Raw genomic sequence first — 17,151 nt, 5'->3', positions numbered from 1 at the left:
ATCTGTAACCTGTAAAGCATCTGTTACTGCACTGATGAAACAGGAATCATTCCTCATGTGGAGTTGTATTTCTATGACTGAGATGAAATCATTAAAACATGTTTTTCTCTTCATTTTACAGAGTTCAGTGGTTATCTCTTGATGAAACAACCAGGATGTTTGTGAATCTGTTCTGTGCAGCAGCAGAGAGAGAACAGCAGACAGGAGAGAAGATACTGGAGCAGTTATCATCAGTGTTCACAATGAAACATGTCCTCACATATACAGCTGTGGTAAATATCAGATTGCTTTCCTGCTGGATCTGTTCTCCATGTGAAGGACTATGAGACTAAAACAGGTCTGAGAGTCCTTCCATCATTACAGTCAGTTTTTCCAGTCAGCTCCTGCAGTCTGGTCCATAAACCCTCTCAGAGAGAAAGACCTCCGTCCTCCTGGAAGTGCTGAAACTCCAATCAGAGAAGAAAGAAGTGCGTCTGACAGGCTGGTCACATGAAGAGAGTGAAGTGAGGAGTTTCCTGCAGTGTCTGCCTTATATCTCACAGCTCAGGTAAATGAATTCTACTTCACACCATTCAGTCTATACAAGGAGAAATCCATGAATTCTGATGTCATTGTACTGATTGAAACATTTCAGTCATATTTCTTTGTCATCACTTTTATATTTCTACATTCTGACTTTATCCACATGGGGTCATATTTCAGTTCTGTTTCATCTCTGCTCATTTCAGAGGGAAACATTGTTCTCTTTCCACCACTGTATTTATTTAGTGTTTTAGTTACTTTTAGTCTTTCAGTCTGAGATTTCTATACATGTATGATCAGTTCATTAAACTGGCTGTATTATAGATGAAACAAGCCAACAGGATATAAAGTGAAGTCATTTATATCAGTTTCTAGAGGGTTCTTCCATCTCAAATCATCAGAGGTCTTCTGATTAAATATCTCCGTTTAGATAAACAAATTATTATTGAATATAAATTTGTAAAACGGATTGTGTGAAATTTTAGGTTTCTGTGTCAAATATCTTCTGCGATCAAAGTTGTTTAAAAATGTCCTGTTGACCATCTTTCAGCAGAATTTTTTCACTCAGTGAAATCTGAGGCTTCCAGAAATGTTCAGTTTTATTTCTCTTCATGTCATTGATTCAGAATCTGGAATATTGGAAAAGTAATGAAATAGTTTCTCATTTTGAGTGAGTTGAAATATGAATAAAGTTAAAGTCATCATGAAACGTTTCATCTTTGAGCTTAAATCCTGATAATCCAGAAGTCAACTCATATTTTCTGAACCACATGTAGCTGAATGTCACAATAATACAAAACTAAACACAGAATACTTTTAATTTGAAATACTTGATCACAAAAATGAACACCAAGTTATTTTCTTTTATCTTTCATCACTGATAGAGCAGATGTGACAATTTTTACCACAAAAACAAAAATGATCCAAGTAGAACAGAGTTGTGGAGTTTCAAAATGCTTCTTTATAAATAAATAAGATCAAATTCTTTTTGAATAAAAGCATCTGACATCATTTTCAGTCTCCACAAACTCAACTCAGTGTATTGTCCTCCTACTTATTGCAGAGATGCTTGAAGGTAAACTCTTCATCAGTCACTCTAAATATTCATGTTGTCACACTTGAACTTTGTCAGAGTCCAGCTGTGACTTTGGTCTTGAAGTTTATTCTCAGTGGAACACAAAGCAGAGGATCCATTTTGTTCCTATCAAACACTTTCCTTCATGATGATAAATTTAGCAGTGAAGTGTTGGTCACATTAGTGGATGAGATTAGCATTAAATATATGTCCAGGTATGAAAATGTCCCACTAGAAACATCCCACTATCCAACAGATGAGTGGATTTGGTTCTATTCTGCTGCTGTCATCCTCATAATCTGATGCAGTGATAATTCCTAAAGAAATGACACCAAACTACATGACAAGTCTCCTCCAAAGCTACATTTATGTCTGCAAAGTGGGTCTGAAGATGACAAATATGCCCTTCTTAAATATATACATATATTTTCTGTGTTATATTTGGAGAAGAGTTTATAAACTGCAGAACTCTGTTTGACTTGGATCAGATTATTTACTAATGTTTCAGTTTTTGTGTTTCAAGTTGTCAAAGCTGCTCAGTTCTGAAAGTTCAATGGAAATACGTTTCTTTCCATTTTTGTGACCAAGTATTTCATATTCAAAGTATTCTTGGTGTTCTGTGTGTATTATTGTGACATTCAGCTACATGTGGTTCAGAAAATATCACTGGTTGAGTTTTGCATCAATATTTTATTTGTTAATGTGAGTTCAGAGATGGAACTTTTCATGATGGCTTCAATTTTTCCTTTTTCATATGTCTGCTCACCCACCATCAGAGACAGTTTTTAAAAAATACTTTTTCAATATGAACAATCCTGACTTAATGACATGAAGAAAACAGTAAAAATTTCAGGTTTTTAACTTTCATAATTCCTGAGATATTGTTGTCCAAACAGTGTATAGAGAACGGATGGATGGATATTCGTTTTTGTCGGACAAATGTGTTTTTCTCACCCGCTGTGGTAATCACATCTGAAAGTGGTTTATACCGGCGGATTCATGAGAATCTAAGCTTTCCATCGGCGTATAGTGTTTGTATAATCGCGTTTGCAGCCGTCGGACATTCTTGAAATTCCTATGCAAATTAGTAGGTGTACCGCCGGCGGTACACTGAAGTTTAAGGGGTTAAACTAAAACATTTTTCTCAGGAAAGATGGATCACCTACAATCTTTCAAACTTCCATATTTTATGCTTTAAAAAAACTTGTGTCAAATTAGAGATATTGGAGCAAAAGTGTAACAAAAAAATGGATGATTTGGTATGGAATGAACCCACATTTTTTTATTTGGTTTCGACATTTTATGTCATGATTCATGATAAATTGCTGATTTAAATTAACTGTATATTGAGTTTAAGACGGTGTGTTATTTTCATGTCCATTATTTGTCATGTTATTAGTCAACTGATCATGAATATGAAAGAGTTGATAGAACTTAATGAAGGTCAGTGACTGACTGAAGCAATGAAGCAGAGAGAAGAATGTGAGTTTATCTGTTGATGTAGAAATATTTCCTGCAACACTTTGGAAACATGTGACAGTCTGGTACCTGTATGAGAAGAATGAAAAGATGTGGATAAAAAGAGCTGCAGCTCAGTGACAAAAGTTCAGTCATGTTAATACCTCTTTATGGAAAAACAGAAACACAAGACAGGAAATGAAAAAACTCTGACATTTAAGGTGGTATTGGGTTTGTGAATATTTCAAGAGTTTGAAGATGAAATCTGTAACCTGTAAAGCATCTGTTACTGCACTGATGAAACAGGAATCATTCCTCATGAGGAGTTGTATTTCTATGACTGAGATGAAATCATTAAAACATGTTTTTCTCTTCATTTTACAGAGTTCAGAAGAAGTTACCTCTTGATGAAACAACCAGGATGTTTGTGAATCTGTTCTGTGCAGCAGCAGAGAGAGAACAGCAGACAGGAGAGAAGATACTGAAGCAGTTATCATCAGTGTGCAGATATAAAGGATTTCCTTCATATTACATGGATGGAAAATCTCAGAGTGATTTCCTGCTGGATCTGTTCTCCCATGTGAAGGACTATGAGACTAAAACAGGTCTGAGAGTCCTTCCATCATTACAGTCAGTTTTCCAGTCAGCTCCTTCATTCTGGTTCATAAACCTCTCAGAGAGAAAGACCTCCGTCCTCCTGGAAGTGCTGAAACTCCAATCAGAGAAGAAAGAAGTGTATCTGACAGGCTGGTCACATGAAGAGAGTGAAGTGAGGAGTTTCCTGCAGTATCTGCCTTATATCTCACAGCTCAGGTAAATGAATTCTACTTTACACCATTCAGTCTATACAAGGAGAAATCCATGAATTCTGATGTCATTGTACTGATTGAAACATTTCAGTCATATTTCTTTGTCATCACTTTTATATTTCTACATTCTGACTTTATCCACATGGGGTCATATTTCAGTTCTATTTCATCTCTGCTCATTTCAGAGGGAAACATTGTTCTCTTTCCACCACTGTATTTATTTAGTGTTTTAGTTACTTTTAGTCTTTCAGTCTGAGATTTCTATACATGTATGATCAGTTCATTAAACTGGCTGTATTATAGATGAAACAAGCCAACAGGATATAAAGTGAAGTCATTTATATCAGTTTCTAGAGGGTTCTTCCATCTCAAATCATCAGAGGTCTTCTGATTAAATATCTCTATTCAGATAAAACCAATTATTATTGAATATAAATTTGTAAAATGGATTGTGTGAAATTTTAGGTTTCTGTATCAAGTATCTTCTACGATCAAAGTTGTTTAAAAATGTCCTGTTGACCATCTTTCAGCAGAATTTTTTCACTCAGTGAAATTTGAGGCTTCCAGAAATGTTCAGTTTTATTTCTCTTCATGTCATTGATTCAGAATCTGGAAAATTGGAAAAGAAATGAAATAGTTTCTGATTGCGAGTTGGAATATGATAAATATTAAAGTCATCATGAAACATCTTATCTTTGAGCTCAAATCAAATAAATCCTGATAATCCAGAAGTCAACTCATATTTTCTGAACCACATGTAGCTGAATGTCACAATAATACAAAACTAAACACAGAATACTTTTAATTTGAAATACTTGATCACAAAAATGAACACCAAGTTATTTTCTTTTATCTTTCATCACTGATAGAGCAGATGTGACAATTTTTACCACAAAAACAAAAATGATCCAAGTAGAACAGAGTTGTGGAGTTTCAAAATGCTTTATAAATAAATAAGATAAATTCTTTTTGAATAAAAGCATCTGACATCATTTTCAGTCTCCACAAACTCAACTCAGTGTATTGTCCTCCTACTTATTGCAGAGATGCTTGAAGGTAAACTCTTCATCAGTCACTCTAAATATTCATGTTGTCACACTTGAACTTTGTCAGAGTCCAGCTGTGACTTTGGTCTTGAAGTTTATTCTCAGTGGAACACAAAGCAGAGGATCCATTTTGTTCCTATCAAACACTTTCCTTCATGATGATAAATTTAGCAGTGAAGTGTTGGTCACATTAGTGGATGAGATTAGCATTAAATATATGTCCAGGTATGAAAATGTCCCACTAGAAACATCCCACTATCCAACAGATGAGTGGATTTGGTTCTATTCTGCTGCTGTCATCCTCATAATCTGATGCAGTGATAATTCCCAAAGAAATGACAGCAAACTACATGACAAGTCTCCTCCAAAGCTACATTTATGTCTGCAAAGTGGGTCTGAAGATGACAAATATGCAATTATTAAATATATACATATATTTTCTGTGTTATATTTGGAGAAGAGTTTATAAACTGCAGAACTCTGTTTGAAACAGATCGGAGTATCTACTATTATTTCAGTTTTTGTGTTTCAAGTTGTCAAAGCTGCTCAGTTCTGAAAGTTCAATGGAAATACATTTCTTTCCATTTCTGTGACCAAGTATTTCATATTCAAAGTATTCTTGGTGTTCTGTGTGTATTATTGTGACATTCAGCTACATGTGGTTCAGAAAATATCACTGGTTGAGTTTTGCATCAATATTTTATTTGTTAATGTGAGTTCAGAGATGGAACTTTTCATGATGGCTTCAATTTTTCCTTTTTCATATGTCTGCTCACCCACCATCAGAGACAGTTTTTAAAAAATACTTTTTCAATATGAACAATCCTGACTTAATGACATGAGGAAAACAGTAAAAATTTCAGGTTTTTAACTTCAATAATTCTTGATATTGTTGTCCAAACAGTGTATAGAGAACGGATGGATGGATATTCGTTTTTGTCGGACAAATGTGTTTTCCTCACCCGCTGTGGTCATCACATCTGAAAGTGGTTTATACCGGCGGATTCATGAGAATCTAAGCTTTCCATCGGCGTATAGTGTTTGTATAATCGCGTTTGCAGCCGTCGGACATTCTTGAAATTCCTATGCAAATTAGTAAGTGTACCGCCGGCGGTACACTGAAGCTTTTAAACTAAAGCATTTTTCTCAGGAAAGATGGATCACCTACAATCTTTCAAACTTCCATATTTTATGCTTTAAAAAACTTGTGTCAAATTAGAGATATTGGAGCAAAAATGTAACAAAAAGATGGATGATTTGGTATGGAATGAACCCACATTTTTTTATTTGGTTTCGACATTTTATGTCATGATTCATGATAAATTGCTGATTTAAATTAACTGTATATTGAGTTATTAAGACGGTGTGTTATTTTCATGTCCATTATTTGTCATGTTATTAGTCAACTGATCATGAATATGAAAGAGTTGATAGAACTTAATGAAGGTCACTGACTGACTGAAGCAATGAAGCAGAGAGAAGAATGTGAGTTTATCTGTTGATGTAGAAATATTTCCTGCAACACTTTGGAAACATGTGACAGTCTGGTACCTGTATGAGAAGAATGAAAAGATGTGGATAAAAAGAGCTGCAGCTCAGTGACAACAGTTCAGTCATGTTAATACCTCTTTATGGAAAAACAGAAACACAAGAAAGGAAATGAAAAAACTCTGACATTTAAGGTGGTATTGGGTTTGTGAGTATTTTAAGAGTTTGAAGATGAAATCTGTAACCTGTAAAGCATCTGTTACTGCACTGATGAAACAGGAATCATTCCTCATGTGGAGTTGTATTTCTATGACTGAGAGAAATCATTAAAACATGTTTTTCTCTTCATTTTACAGAGTTCAGAAGAAGTTACCTCTTGATGAAACAACCAGGATGTTTGTGAATCTGTTCTGTGCAGCAGCAGAGAGAGAACAGCAGACAGGAGAGAAGATACTGGAGCTGTTATCATCAGTGTGCACATATGAAGGGTTTCCTTTAGAATACGTGGATGATGATGAAGATTTTCAATATCAGACTGGTTTCCTGCTGGATCTGTTCTCCCATGTGAAGGACTATGAGACTAAAACAGGTCTGAGAGTCCTTCCATCATTACAGTCAGTTTTCCAGTCAGCTCCTTCATTCTGGTTCATAAACCTCTCAGAGAGAAAGACCTCCATCCTCCTGGAAGTGCTGAAACTCCAATCAAAGAAGAAACCAGTGTATCTGACAGGCTGGTCACATGAAGAGAGTGAAGTGAGGAGTTTCCTGCAGTGTCTGCCTTATATCTCAAAGCTCAGGTAAATGAATTCTACTTTACACCATTCAGTCTATACAAGGAGAAATCCATGAATTCTGATGTCATTGTACTGATTGAAACATTTCAGTCATATTTCTTTGTCATCACTTTTATATTTCTACATTCTGACTTTATCCACATGGGGTCATATTTCAGTTCTGTTTCATCTCTGCTCATTTCAGAGGGAAACATTGTTCTCTTTCCACCACTGTATTTATTTAGTGTTTTAGTTACTTTTTGTCTTTGAGTCTGAGATTTCTATACATGTATGATCAGTTCATTAAACTGGCTGTATTATAGATGAAACAAGCCAACAGGATATAAAGTGAAGTCATTTATATCAGTTTCTAGAGGGTTCTTCCATCTCAAATCATCAGAGGTCTTCTGATTAAATATCTCCGTTTAGATAAAACAAATTATTATTGAATATAAATTTGTAAAACGGATTGTGTGAAATTTTAGGTTTATATGTCAAATATCTTCTGCGATCAAAGTTGTTTAAAAATGTCCTGTTGACCATCTTTCAGCAGAATTTTTTCACTCAGTGAAATTTGAGGCTTCCAGAAATGTTCAGTTTTATTTCTCTTCATGTCATTGATTCAGAATCTGGAATATTGGAAAAGTAATGAAATAGTTTCTCATTTTGAGTGAGTTGAAATATGAATAAAGTTAAAGTCATCATGAAACGTTTCATCTTTGAGCTTAAATTCTGATAATCCAGAAGTCAACTCATATTTTCTGAACCACATGTAGCTGAATGTCACAATAATACAAAACTAAACACAGAATACTTTTAATTTGAAATACTTGATCACAAAAATGAACACCAAGTTATTTTCTTTTATCTTTCATCACTGATAGAGCAGATGTGACAATTTTTACCACAAAAACAAAAATGATCCAAGTAGAACAGAGTTGTGGAGTTTCAAAATGCTTCTTTATAAATAAATAAGATAAATTCTTTTTGAATAAAAGCATCTGACATCATTTTCAGTCTCCACAAACTCAACTCAGTGTATTGTCCTCCTACTTATTGCAGAGATGCTTGAAGGTAAACTCTTCATCAGTCACTCTAAATATTCATGTTGTCACACTTGAACTTTGTCAGAGTCCAGCTGTGACTTTGGTCTTGAAGTTTATTCTCAGTGGAACACAAAGCAGAGGATCCATTTTGTTCCTATCAAACACTTTCCTTCATGATGATAAATTTAGCAGTGAAGTGTTGGTCACATTAGTGGATGAGATTAGCATTAAATATATGTCCAGGTATGAAAATGTCCCACTAGAAACATCCCACTATCCAACAGATGAGTGGATTTGGTTCTATTCTGCTGCTGTCATCCTCATAATCTGATGCAGTGATAATTCCTAAAGAAATGACACCAAACTACATGACAAGTCTCCTCCAAAGCTACATTTATGTCTGCAAAGTGGGTCTGAAGATGACAAATATGCCCTTATTAAATATATACATATATTTTCTGTGTTATATTTGGAGAAGAGTTTATAAACTGCAGAACTCTGTTTGAACAGATCGGAGTATTTACTATTATTTCAGTTTTTGTGTTTCAAGTTGTCAAAGCTGCTCAGTTCTGAAAGTTCAATGGAAATACATTTCTTTCCATTTTTGTGACCAAGTATTTTATATTCAAAGTATTCTTGGTGTTCTGTGTGTATTATTGTGACATTCAGCTACATGTGGTTCAGAAAATATCACTGGTTGAGTTTTGCATCAATATTTTATTTGTTAATGTGAGTTCAGAGATGGAACTTTTCATGATGGCTTCAATTTTTCCTTTTTCATATGTCTGCTCCCCCACCATCAGAGACAGTTTTTAAAAAATACTTTTTCAATATGAACAATCCTGACTTAATGACATGAGGAAAACAGTAAAAATTTCAGGTTTTTAACTTCAATAATTCTTGATATTGTTGTCCAAACAGTGTATAGAGAACGGATGGATGGATATTCGTTTTTGTCGGACAAATGTGTTTTTCTCACCCGCTGTGGTAATCACATCTGAAAGTGGTTTATACCGGCGGATTCATGAGAATCTAAGCTTTCCATCGGCGTATAGTGTTTGTATAATCGCGTTTGCAGCCGTCGGACATTCTTGAAATTCCTATGCAAATTAGTAGGTGTTCCGCCGGCGGTACACTGAAGTTTAAGGGGTTAAACTAAAGCATTTTTCTCAGGAAAGATGGATCACCTACAATCTTTCAAACTTCCATATTTTATGCTTTAAAAAAACTTGTGTCAAATTAGAGATATTGGAGCAAAAATGTAACAAAAAAATGGATGATTTGGTATGGAATCAACCCACATTTTTTATTTGATTTCGATATTTTATGTCATGATTCATGATAAATTGCTGATTTAAATTAACTGTATATTGAGTTATTAAGACGGTGTGTTATTTTCATGTCCATTATTTCTCATGTTATTAGTCAACTGATCATGAATATGAAAGAGTTGATAGAACTTAATGAAGGTCAGTGACTGACTGAAGCAATGAAGCAGAGAGAAGAATGTGAGTTTATCTGTTGATGTAGAAATATTTCCTGCAACACTTTGGAAACATGTGACAGTCTGGTACCTGTATGAGAAGAATGAAAAGATGTGGATAAAAAGAGCTGCAGCTCAGTGACAACTATTCAGTCATGTTAATACCTCTTTATGGAAAAACAGAAACACAAGACAGGAAATGAAAAAACTGTGACATTTAAGGTGGTATTGGGTTTGTGAATATTTTAAGAGTTTGAAGATGAAATCTGTAACCTGTAAAGCATCTGTTACTGCACTGATGAAACAGGAATCATTCCTCATGTGGAGTTGTATTTCTATGACTGAGATGAAATCATTAAAACATGTTTTTCTCTTCATTTTACAGTGTTCAGTGGTTATCTCTTGATGAAACAACCAGGATGTTTGTGAATCTGTTCTGTGCAGCAGCAGAGAGAGAACAGCAGACAGGAGAGAAGATACTGGAGCAGTTATCATCAGTGTTCAGAAATGAAACATGTCCTTCATATTACAGCTGTGGTAAATATCAGACTGGTTTCCTGCTGGATCTGTTCTCCCTTGTGAAGGACTATGAGACTAAAACAGGTCTGAGAGTCCTTCCATCATTACAGTCAGTTTTCCAGTCAGCTCCTGCAGTCTGGTCCATAAACCTCTCAGAGAGAAAGACCTCCATCCTCCTGGAAGTGCTGAAACTCCAATCAGAGAAGAAACCAGTGGAGCTGACAGGCTGGTCACATGAAGAGAGTGAAGTGAGGAGTTTCCTGCAGTGTCTGCCTTATATCTCACAGCTCAGGTAAGTCAAATACTGAATATGTTAAATTATACTGTATAGACTTTCTAGAATTTTGTCTCTAAATGCAGCTCATATTAATAATGTTCTTGAAAAGAGTGAATTATTCATTTACAGACTGATATAATGTAGATCCAGATGTTCCTCTGTGTTTGATTTAGCGTGACGTCATAACAGCTGAAATCACAATCAGACTCTTGTCATCACTCTGTCTGTGTGTTCATCCCTGATCCATAAGATGATGTGTCATAATGTAGAGTTATTTCTTTGCTGTGTTCCAGCTGTGGTCCAGGCTTCTTCCAGAGTGTGTGTTCATCCATCTCTGTCAGATCCAGACAGGAGGTCCAGCAGCTGGTGTCTCTGCTGCAGCTCCTGGACTTCAAGCTGCTGTTAACAGGAAAGTTATCCAGGACGACCTGCTGCTCTGTGGGGAGAGTTCTTCAACTTTGTGGCTCCAGAGTGGATCTCAGCCTCACAGCTAAGAAGATGTCTGTCAGAAGAACCTCCCTGCTTTTCAGAAAACCAACACAACTCCACAGTCTGAGGTGATCATTTCAACATTTCCTGTCTCTTCTTGTCTTTCACTGACTTTTACCTTCTTCCAGTTTAAATCTTTAGTCACTGATGGCTGCTCTTTGGTTTTTCTCTTTGGTTTTCAGGCTTTCCAATGCCATGGTCTTGCTCCTGTTTCGGTGGGTCAGAAGAAGTAAACTGATGTGTCCTTTGACTGTTGAAGAGCTTTGTCTCGAGGCTCAGAAAGATCAAGCATCAGAGAGAAAGTTGTTGAAGGTTGTCAGTAGTTTATGTTCCCTGCTGAGATCCTGTTCAGTCAGACAGTTGGTCCTCACTGAGTCCTGCATCCCTGCTCAGTGTCTCATTCCACTGCTGCTTCTCCATGGTCCTCCAACCATCAAGTAAGTATCCTTCCTCAACCTTCTGAACCAAACAAAGCATAGAATACTTTATGAGATAGACTCATTATTTTGTCTTTCTGAAACCTGCAGACTGAGTGAAGATCATGTCCAGCAGCTGCTGGTCCTGGTCCATGAAGTCCAGGACCAGGTCTTGACATTGTCTTTGTTGAATGTGGTTTCTGGAGACCTGACCTCCTGCAGCCTGAACTGGGAGCTTCTTCACTATCTGCTGCAGCAGTGTCCAGCTCAGACCATCACTGTGAACCTGAGGAAGAACCGCTTCTTACAGGAGAGCGCCGCTCGTCTGCTTCCCTTTCTGGGCAGGATTGTGATTAAAAGGTGATCAGTTTGGATTTCTGACTTCTTACCAGGATCACAGTTGGTCTTCTTTAATGAATTCTCTGTTTACTGATGTGACTCATCTTTCTTCAGCATTTTCTGAGCTCTTTAAACAAAGTGTCCTTGTAAATGCTGTGGATGCTTTCAGGCCCACTCCCAGCTTGGTGATGACTTCCATCAGAGAGCTGTACAGAGCTCACGCCAGTCACATGGTCCCCAGTTTGCTGAGGTCACTGGATCATGTGATCAACCTGAGCTGCAGAGAGCTGGACTCAGTGGACTCTGCTGCTCTGCTCTTCACCCTCAGACACAGTGACGGAGTTAAAGTGAACCTCCGGTGGGCCTCCATCCCAGCAGAGGGAACACGGTCCATCCTCTCTGCGCTGGACAGAGTTTCTGAGCTCAGGTCAGATATTAGTGCTGGTTTTCAGACGATCATTGCTGTCCAACACACAGGACAGGATCCAGCTGTCCTCTGCCTCAGTATTAATGCTCCACTCATCATTCTGTCTTCACTTTTTCATTCTACAGCAGTTTCTAAGATCACAACTGTTTTAATTTCACTACAATACTTTGTTTCCATGTTAAAGTTGCTCTTCAGTCATTGATGAAACCCTTAGAAACTCATCTCTCTGTGTCAGATTTACATATTTACACGTAATTTCTATCATTCATGCCTTTAAATGTCTTAGATGAACTCTACACTCTACATCTGACCTTTGACTGCTTATTTCACTTCTGATGTCTCTTCTTGCATATAGAAAACTGAATATAGACATTTCAACAAGGTTTTTAAAAAGTGATTTTTACTAGTAAGGGTCTTTAAAAAAGATTTCAGATCCTTGCAGTAAACTGCTTTACAATCAAACACACTGTTATGACTGTAGCAGCATTTTACTGTAAACGTGCAGTTCAATGTCTGTGATTTGACTTTTGGACCATTTTAAGGCATCATTACAGGCAGAAACAGAACAGCAGATGAACTTTGGTTCTAACTGAATAAAAAGACACGCTGACACCTTTTTACCTGCAGGATCACTTTCTGGGCTGCTTTTAATCAGCTGCTCCAGCAGTGAATGAAAAGAACATTTCGAAGTCTGAGCTTCACTTCTTTACTTTCTAATGAATCCCATTCAGATCATCTCAGACACTCTCTGCACAATTCCATGTTTCAGATTCGATCTCTTATTCATGCAGGAAATAGTGGAGAAGAGATTTGTTGATGGACACTCATGAGATAAAGTGAATCTTGTTCCAGCAGCAGCTTTAAATCCTCTTCCAAAGCCGTCATTAATGATGAATGTGAGAATCTAGTTTGGACCTGAAGGACGTCCAGATTCACACCTGATGAGCTGAAAGAGTGAAACTGGCCTCAGTCTGACTTCAACCAGGAGAAACAAAGTTCTCCAACATCTTCAGATACATGAAGCTTCTCAGCTCCATGACAGCAAGTTTCCAGAGAACATGAAGGGTTCCTGCAGCTCACTGCTTCATTCACAGCCTTTCAGAGTCCTGATGGAGACACAGTAGTGTTGAAACGTTGGTCTGTTTGCACTTTTAAAGGCTGTCAATCAAGCAGGGAGCTCCAGAGACTCTTTCCAGCTCCATAAATCCATCAGTGGGTCTGATCTGAACAGTCCACCTGCCACGTGTCCCCAACGTCCACCTGAAGGACAAAATGGACGTCAGGTTGAGTAAATTCCAGAGAAGCTGACAGTTTGTTTGCAGCCTGTCAGATTCTGTCCCTGCTTGTATTTTCTGAGCCGTGAGGCTTATTTTCAGTGACGTCGTTGTGATTCCAGATGTTGAACTTGATGGATGTAATGGACAGAATGATGGAAGTAAAACTCCAGTTGTTAGGATGGAATGAATCTTTATATTTCTGTTTCTGTGTTTTCTTCTCTTTAGAATATGTGTGTATTCAAAGATCCTGTTGGTAAATTGACGAGTTTTCTGTGTATTGACTTTTTATTTGCTTTCTTTCTGCATCAACTGTTCTTCAGTGTGGACAGGAATCAGCTGCTGAGGTTCATCCACTGCTGTGCTGCCTCTGACGCCCAGCAGGAGGCAGCGTCCGGCCTGCTGAGGACTCTGCAGCACCGCTTGGATCTGTCCTCCCAGTCCTGTGTGGATCTACAAGAGGAGGATCAGACTGAGCCTCTGAGTCTGACTGCTGATGACTGCAGGGCCGCATCCATCGTCCTGAAACACTGCAACCCGGACACTCAGCTCCACCTGCAGGACTGTGAGGTGGAGGACGGAGGACTGGACCTGCTGTTTTCTGTCCTGGACAGGGTCCGCCTCAGGTGGGACAGAGCCCAGAATGAGATAAAGCAGAGAGAAGCTTGTTGTCCTTCATGTTGGACGTCCTGACAGTCTGTCTTTGCTCTGTTTGTCCTGTTCAGAGTCAGTAAAAGTGTCCTCCTCCAGCTGCTGTCCCTGCTTCCTGTCCACTCTGAGAGGGACACAGTGAGACGGGCCGAGTCCCTGTGTGGAGCTCTGGGTGGAGAGCTGGACCTCAGTCACAGCACACTGGACCAGAGGGTCTGTGGAGGTCTGGTCCAGATGCTGGACTCCTGTGAAGGACTGACTGAGCTGGACCTCAGTCACTGTCAGCTCAGCGACCAGCTGCTGCTGCCCCTCATCACACATCTGCACAAAGTCCAGGTCCTGGAGTAAGTCTCAGACCGGTTCCTTCTCTGGGAGGACAAACTCAGCATCAGCCTGTTGACCCTCTGACCTCCTGGAGGGTTCAGAGAGTCAAAGTAGACTTGATCTATTAGAAGAAAATAAAGGTCCAGATGACTCTGAAGCAGCCAGAAGCAACATATTTAGCTCCCAGAGTTCATTGGTGGGACTTTAAAGTCAGCTGGAGCCACTTTAGCTGGAAGAACTTTGGCTTTAATTCTTCTTTTTACCTCCAGTCTGCAGTTTCTGCTTTCTGCTTTTTGTTCTCATCTTATTTTTGCTCACTGTGCTTCATTTTTCTCTGCAGTCTAAAGTCCTGCAGCTCAGTGGAAACAGAACATGAAGAAGGAGAGAATCAGAAATGTCTTCTGTCAGGAGGACAAACTTCACATTTCATTTATTTGAAAAAGCAAAAAGAAATTCTTTGGTTATCTTATAACATCTTTTAAAACTTGAAACATGTCCTATAGTTTTCTCAGTGTCAGCAGATGTTAACAACTCTGGGACTAAATGGAGGCTTCCCACACTGTAGATGTTGAACTTTTTCCATCTTCCATCCTCTCCAGATGTTTCCTCTCTCCTCTGCTCATCATCAGTAGAAAGATGTTTCTCCATGCTGAATGGATCTCCAACAACCTGCTCCTCTGTTCTCTGTTTCTGAGCCGTGCTGCTTTTATTTGATTCATCCAGGAGCTTTGATTTTCCTCTCAGTCTCTCTGTGGAAACACTGCCTGCAGCTCACCTGAAAACCCTGCATTTTTCTCTCCTGACTGTTGGTCTCAGCTGAGTCAGTCGAGGTTTCTCTGTTGCACCAGAATATTTTGGTTTTTTTTTTTACAGAATGTGGTGCAAGCAATTTATTTTTAGTGCATTTTCTAATTAGACACGTAGAATAAAATGATTCTGATTAATGGTTGTATGATTTTAAGTCTAGATTTGGTTCATTTCTGGACAGAACCACATAACACGATTCATAAAGCTTAAAATCTGAAGCTTCTTTTTGTTTTTTTATACAATTTCTGGCTCTGATAAATGGAGTCATTTCGTCCGTTTTTTTTTTTTTTTTTTTTTAAAGACGTCACTCCTGTTAATCCCAGCAGCAGGTTTAAGGTTCAGAGGGTTCTGATCCAGGACTTGAACTAAAGAATATTCCAGATTCACAGAGTTCTAGATGAACCCAAACACACCTTCACTGGCAGCTGATGATGGATTGAGAGAAGATGATGGGAACAAACTTATTGTAGAGGAAAATGAGGCTGTTTACAGGAAGTTGTCCCATAAAAACTGACTCAAATTTCATTTTATGTTTGATCCTGTTGATGCACTGATGTGCTTCTTTGACCTTCTGTCAACATGTTATCAGATGGAGGATCAATGAGAGTCTCCTGTTGTGTTTGTGTTGCAGTCTGAGCCACAATCAGATCACAGACGCCTCCACAGATGTTCTCCTCCAGCTGATCTCCATCCACTCCTCCATCCACACTGTGCGGTGAGCAAACATTCATCTTAGAGGCTCACAGAGAAACCAGTGGATAGATGAGCTGACCTGATGCTGTTCTTCCTGAATGATGACGTCTGCTCTCTGCTTTGGTGTTTTTCAGACTCTTCAGCAACGACATCGTGGACAGAAGACCCTTTGAGAAGCACAAGCAGTTTGAAATGTGGTGAAGCAGTCAGGAGGTCATGTGATCATCAGGGAGGAACTGTTGGATGTCGTCATTAAAAAGCCTTTTCTCCTCATGATGAGATGAAAACATGGAGTTCATTCTGGTCATCAGTAGTGTGTGATGTAGAGACTTTAGTTGAAACAAGCTTTGATTTTGACCACATTAGATTCTTTGTTTTTTTACAATCAATAAGACGACACTTTATCTGGAGGTAAAGAGCAGCCAGCAGTGTTTTCTAAAACTTGTTTGACATTATTAGTCAGTGGAGCTCATATTTCTGTTTGCTACCATGTAAGGATGGTCTAAAATTATTATTTTATTGTGACAAAACACAGACTGTAACTGTCAGTGTTGTGAACAGGCTGAAGTGATCTTTTTCTCCTGCTGTGATAACTGTATTTATTCTGGGAGCACAACCACCAAACAATCATATATTCAGGTCCAGCCCTAGTTGTGATGTTATTTTCTATCTATGTGCCATTTGGAGGGAAGTGAAGTACAGTATATTTTGTATGTTTTGTCAGTGGAAGTAGTTTTCACTGATCAAACATAAAAGCGTTCCCTTACTACAAGTATTTGGTTCAAAAGCTTTATGTTGTGAAAAAAAAAGAGATTTAGAAATTTGTGTTTCTTGTGCCTTAACTTGTCATTTTGTAAAGATGTTGTTTATTTTTGCTATTTTTTATTTTATTATTTGGATGTACCAGAGTCTGCACATTATTTTATATTTTTGTCTGTCTGATCACATCATTTCTAAAAAATAAATCGGACATTACAGTCAAACAGTTACTCAGTACTTGAGTACTCTTTTCACCAATATTTTTTACTCTGACTTGTGTAATTTTGTAGACGACTACTTTTTCTTCTACTGGAGTGATATTATTTTGAAGTGACGTGACTCTTATTTGAGTACAATTTTTGGATATTCTACCCACCTCTGTATATATATCTATAAGTATACAATCAACTTAATGAGATTCTGCAGCCACAGTTTTGTCTCTCGTGTTCAAATTGACCCTATCATGGGTGCTGTGC

The 17,151-nt window shown here is 38.0% G+C and overlaps 3 protein-coding genes across 35 annotated transcripts in view; all 3 read left to right on the top strand.

Moving 5' to 3' along the window:
* Nucleotides 1-17,151, top strand: part of LOC127531957 (zinc finger protein OZF-like) — a 319,989-nt gene that overhangs the window by 9,842 nt on the left and 292,996 nt on the right. The gene's annotated exons all lie outside the window — the stretch shown is intronic.
* Nucleotides 1-17,151, top strand: part of LOC127532016 (zinc finger protein 239-like) — a 147,386-nt gene that overhangs the window by 112,973 nt on the left and 17,262 nt on the right. The gene's annotated exons all lie outside the window — the stretch shown is intronic.
* Nucleotides 410-16,905, top strand: LOC127531998 (uncharacterized). The gene is made up of 9 exons (XM_051942914.1): nucleotides 410-547; nucleotides 10,790-11,053; nucleotides 11,168-11,422; nucleotides 11,513-11,761; nucleotides 11,910-12,167; nucleotides 13,765-14,067; nucleotides 14,167-14,436; nucleotides 15,855-15,938; nucleotides 16,051-16,905. The coding sequence occupies exons 2-9, from the start codon at nucleotides 10,995-10,997 to the stop codon at nucleotides 16,115-16,117; spliced, it is 1,545 nt and encodes a 514-aa protein (XP_051798874.1). The 5' UTR covers nucleotides 410-547; nucleotides 10,790-10,994; the 3' UTR covers nucleotides 16,118-16,905.

This window comes from Acanthochromis polyacanthus, chromosome 22 (assembly GCF_021347895.1).
Source record: "Acanthochromis polyacanthus isolate Apoly-LR-REF ecotype Palm Island chromosome 22, KAUST_Apoly_ChrSc, whole genome shotgun sequence".
Taxonomy (NCBI): domain Eukaryota; kingdom Metazoa; phylum Chordata; class Actinopteri; family Pomacentridae; genus Acanthochromis; species Acanthochromis polyacanthus.
This window is presented reverse-complemented; position numbering and strand designations above follow the sequence as displayed.

Bases quoted from the DNA above. Each gene is read 5' to 3' on its own strand.
- LOC127531998 (XM_051942914.1), top strand. From the start codon at position 10,995: ATGTCTGTCAGAAGAACCTCCCTGCTTTTCAGAAAACCAACACAACTC. The intron at 11,762-11,909 runs GTGATCAGTTTG...GGATGCTTTCAG, and splicing joins GGCAGGATTGTGATTAAAAG to GCCCACTCCCAGCTTGGTGA. The intron at 15,939-16,050 runs GTGAGCAAACAT...GGTGTTTTTCAG, and splicing joins TCCTCCATCCACACTGTGCG to ACTCTTCAGCAACGACATCG.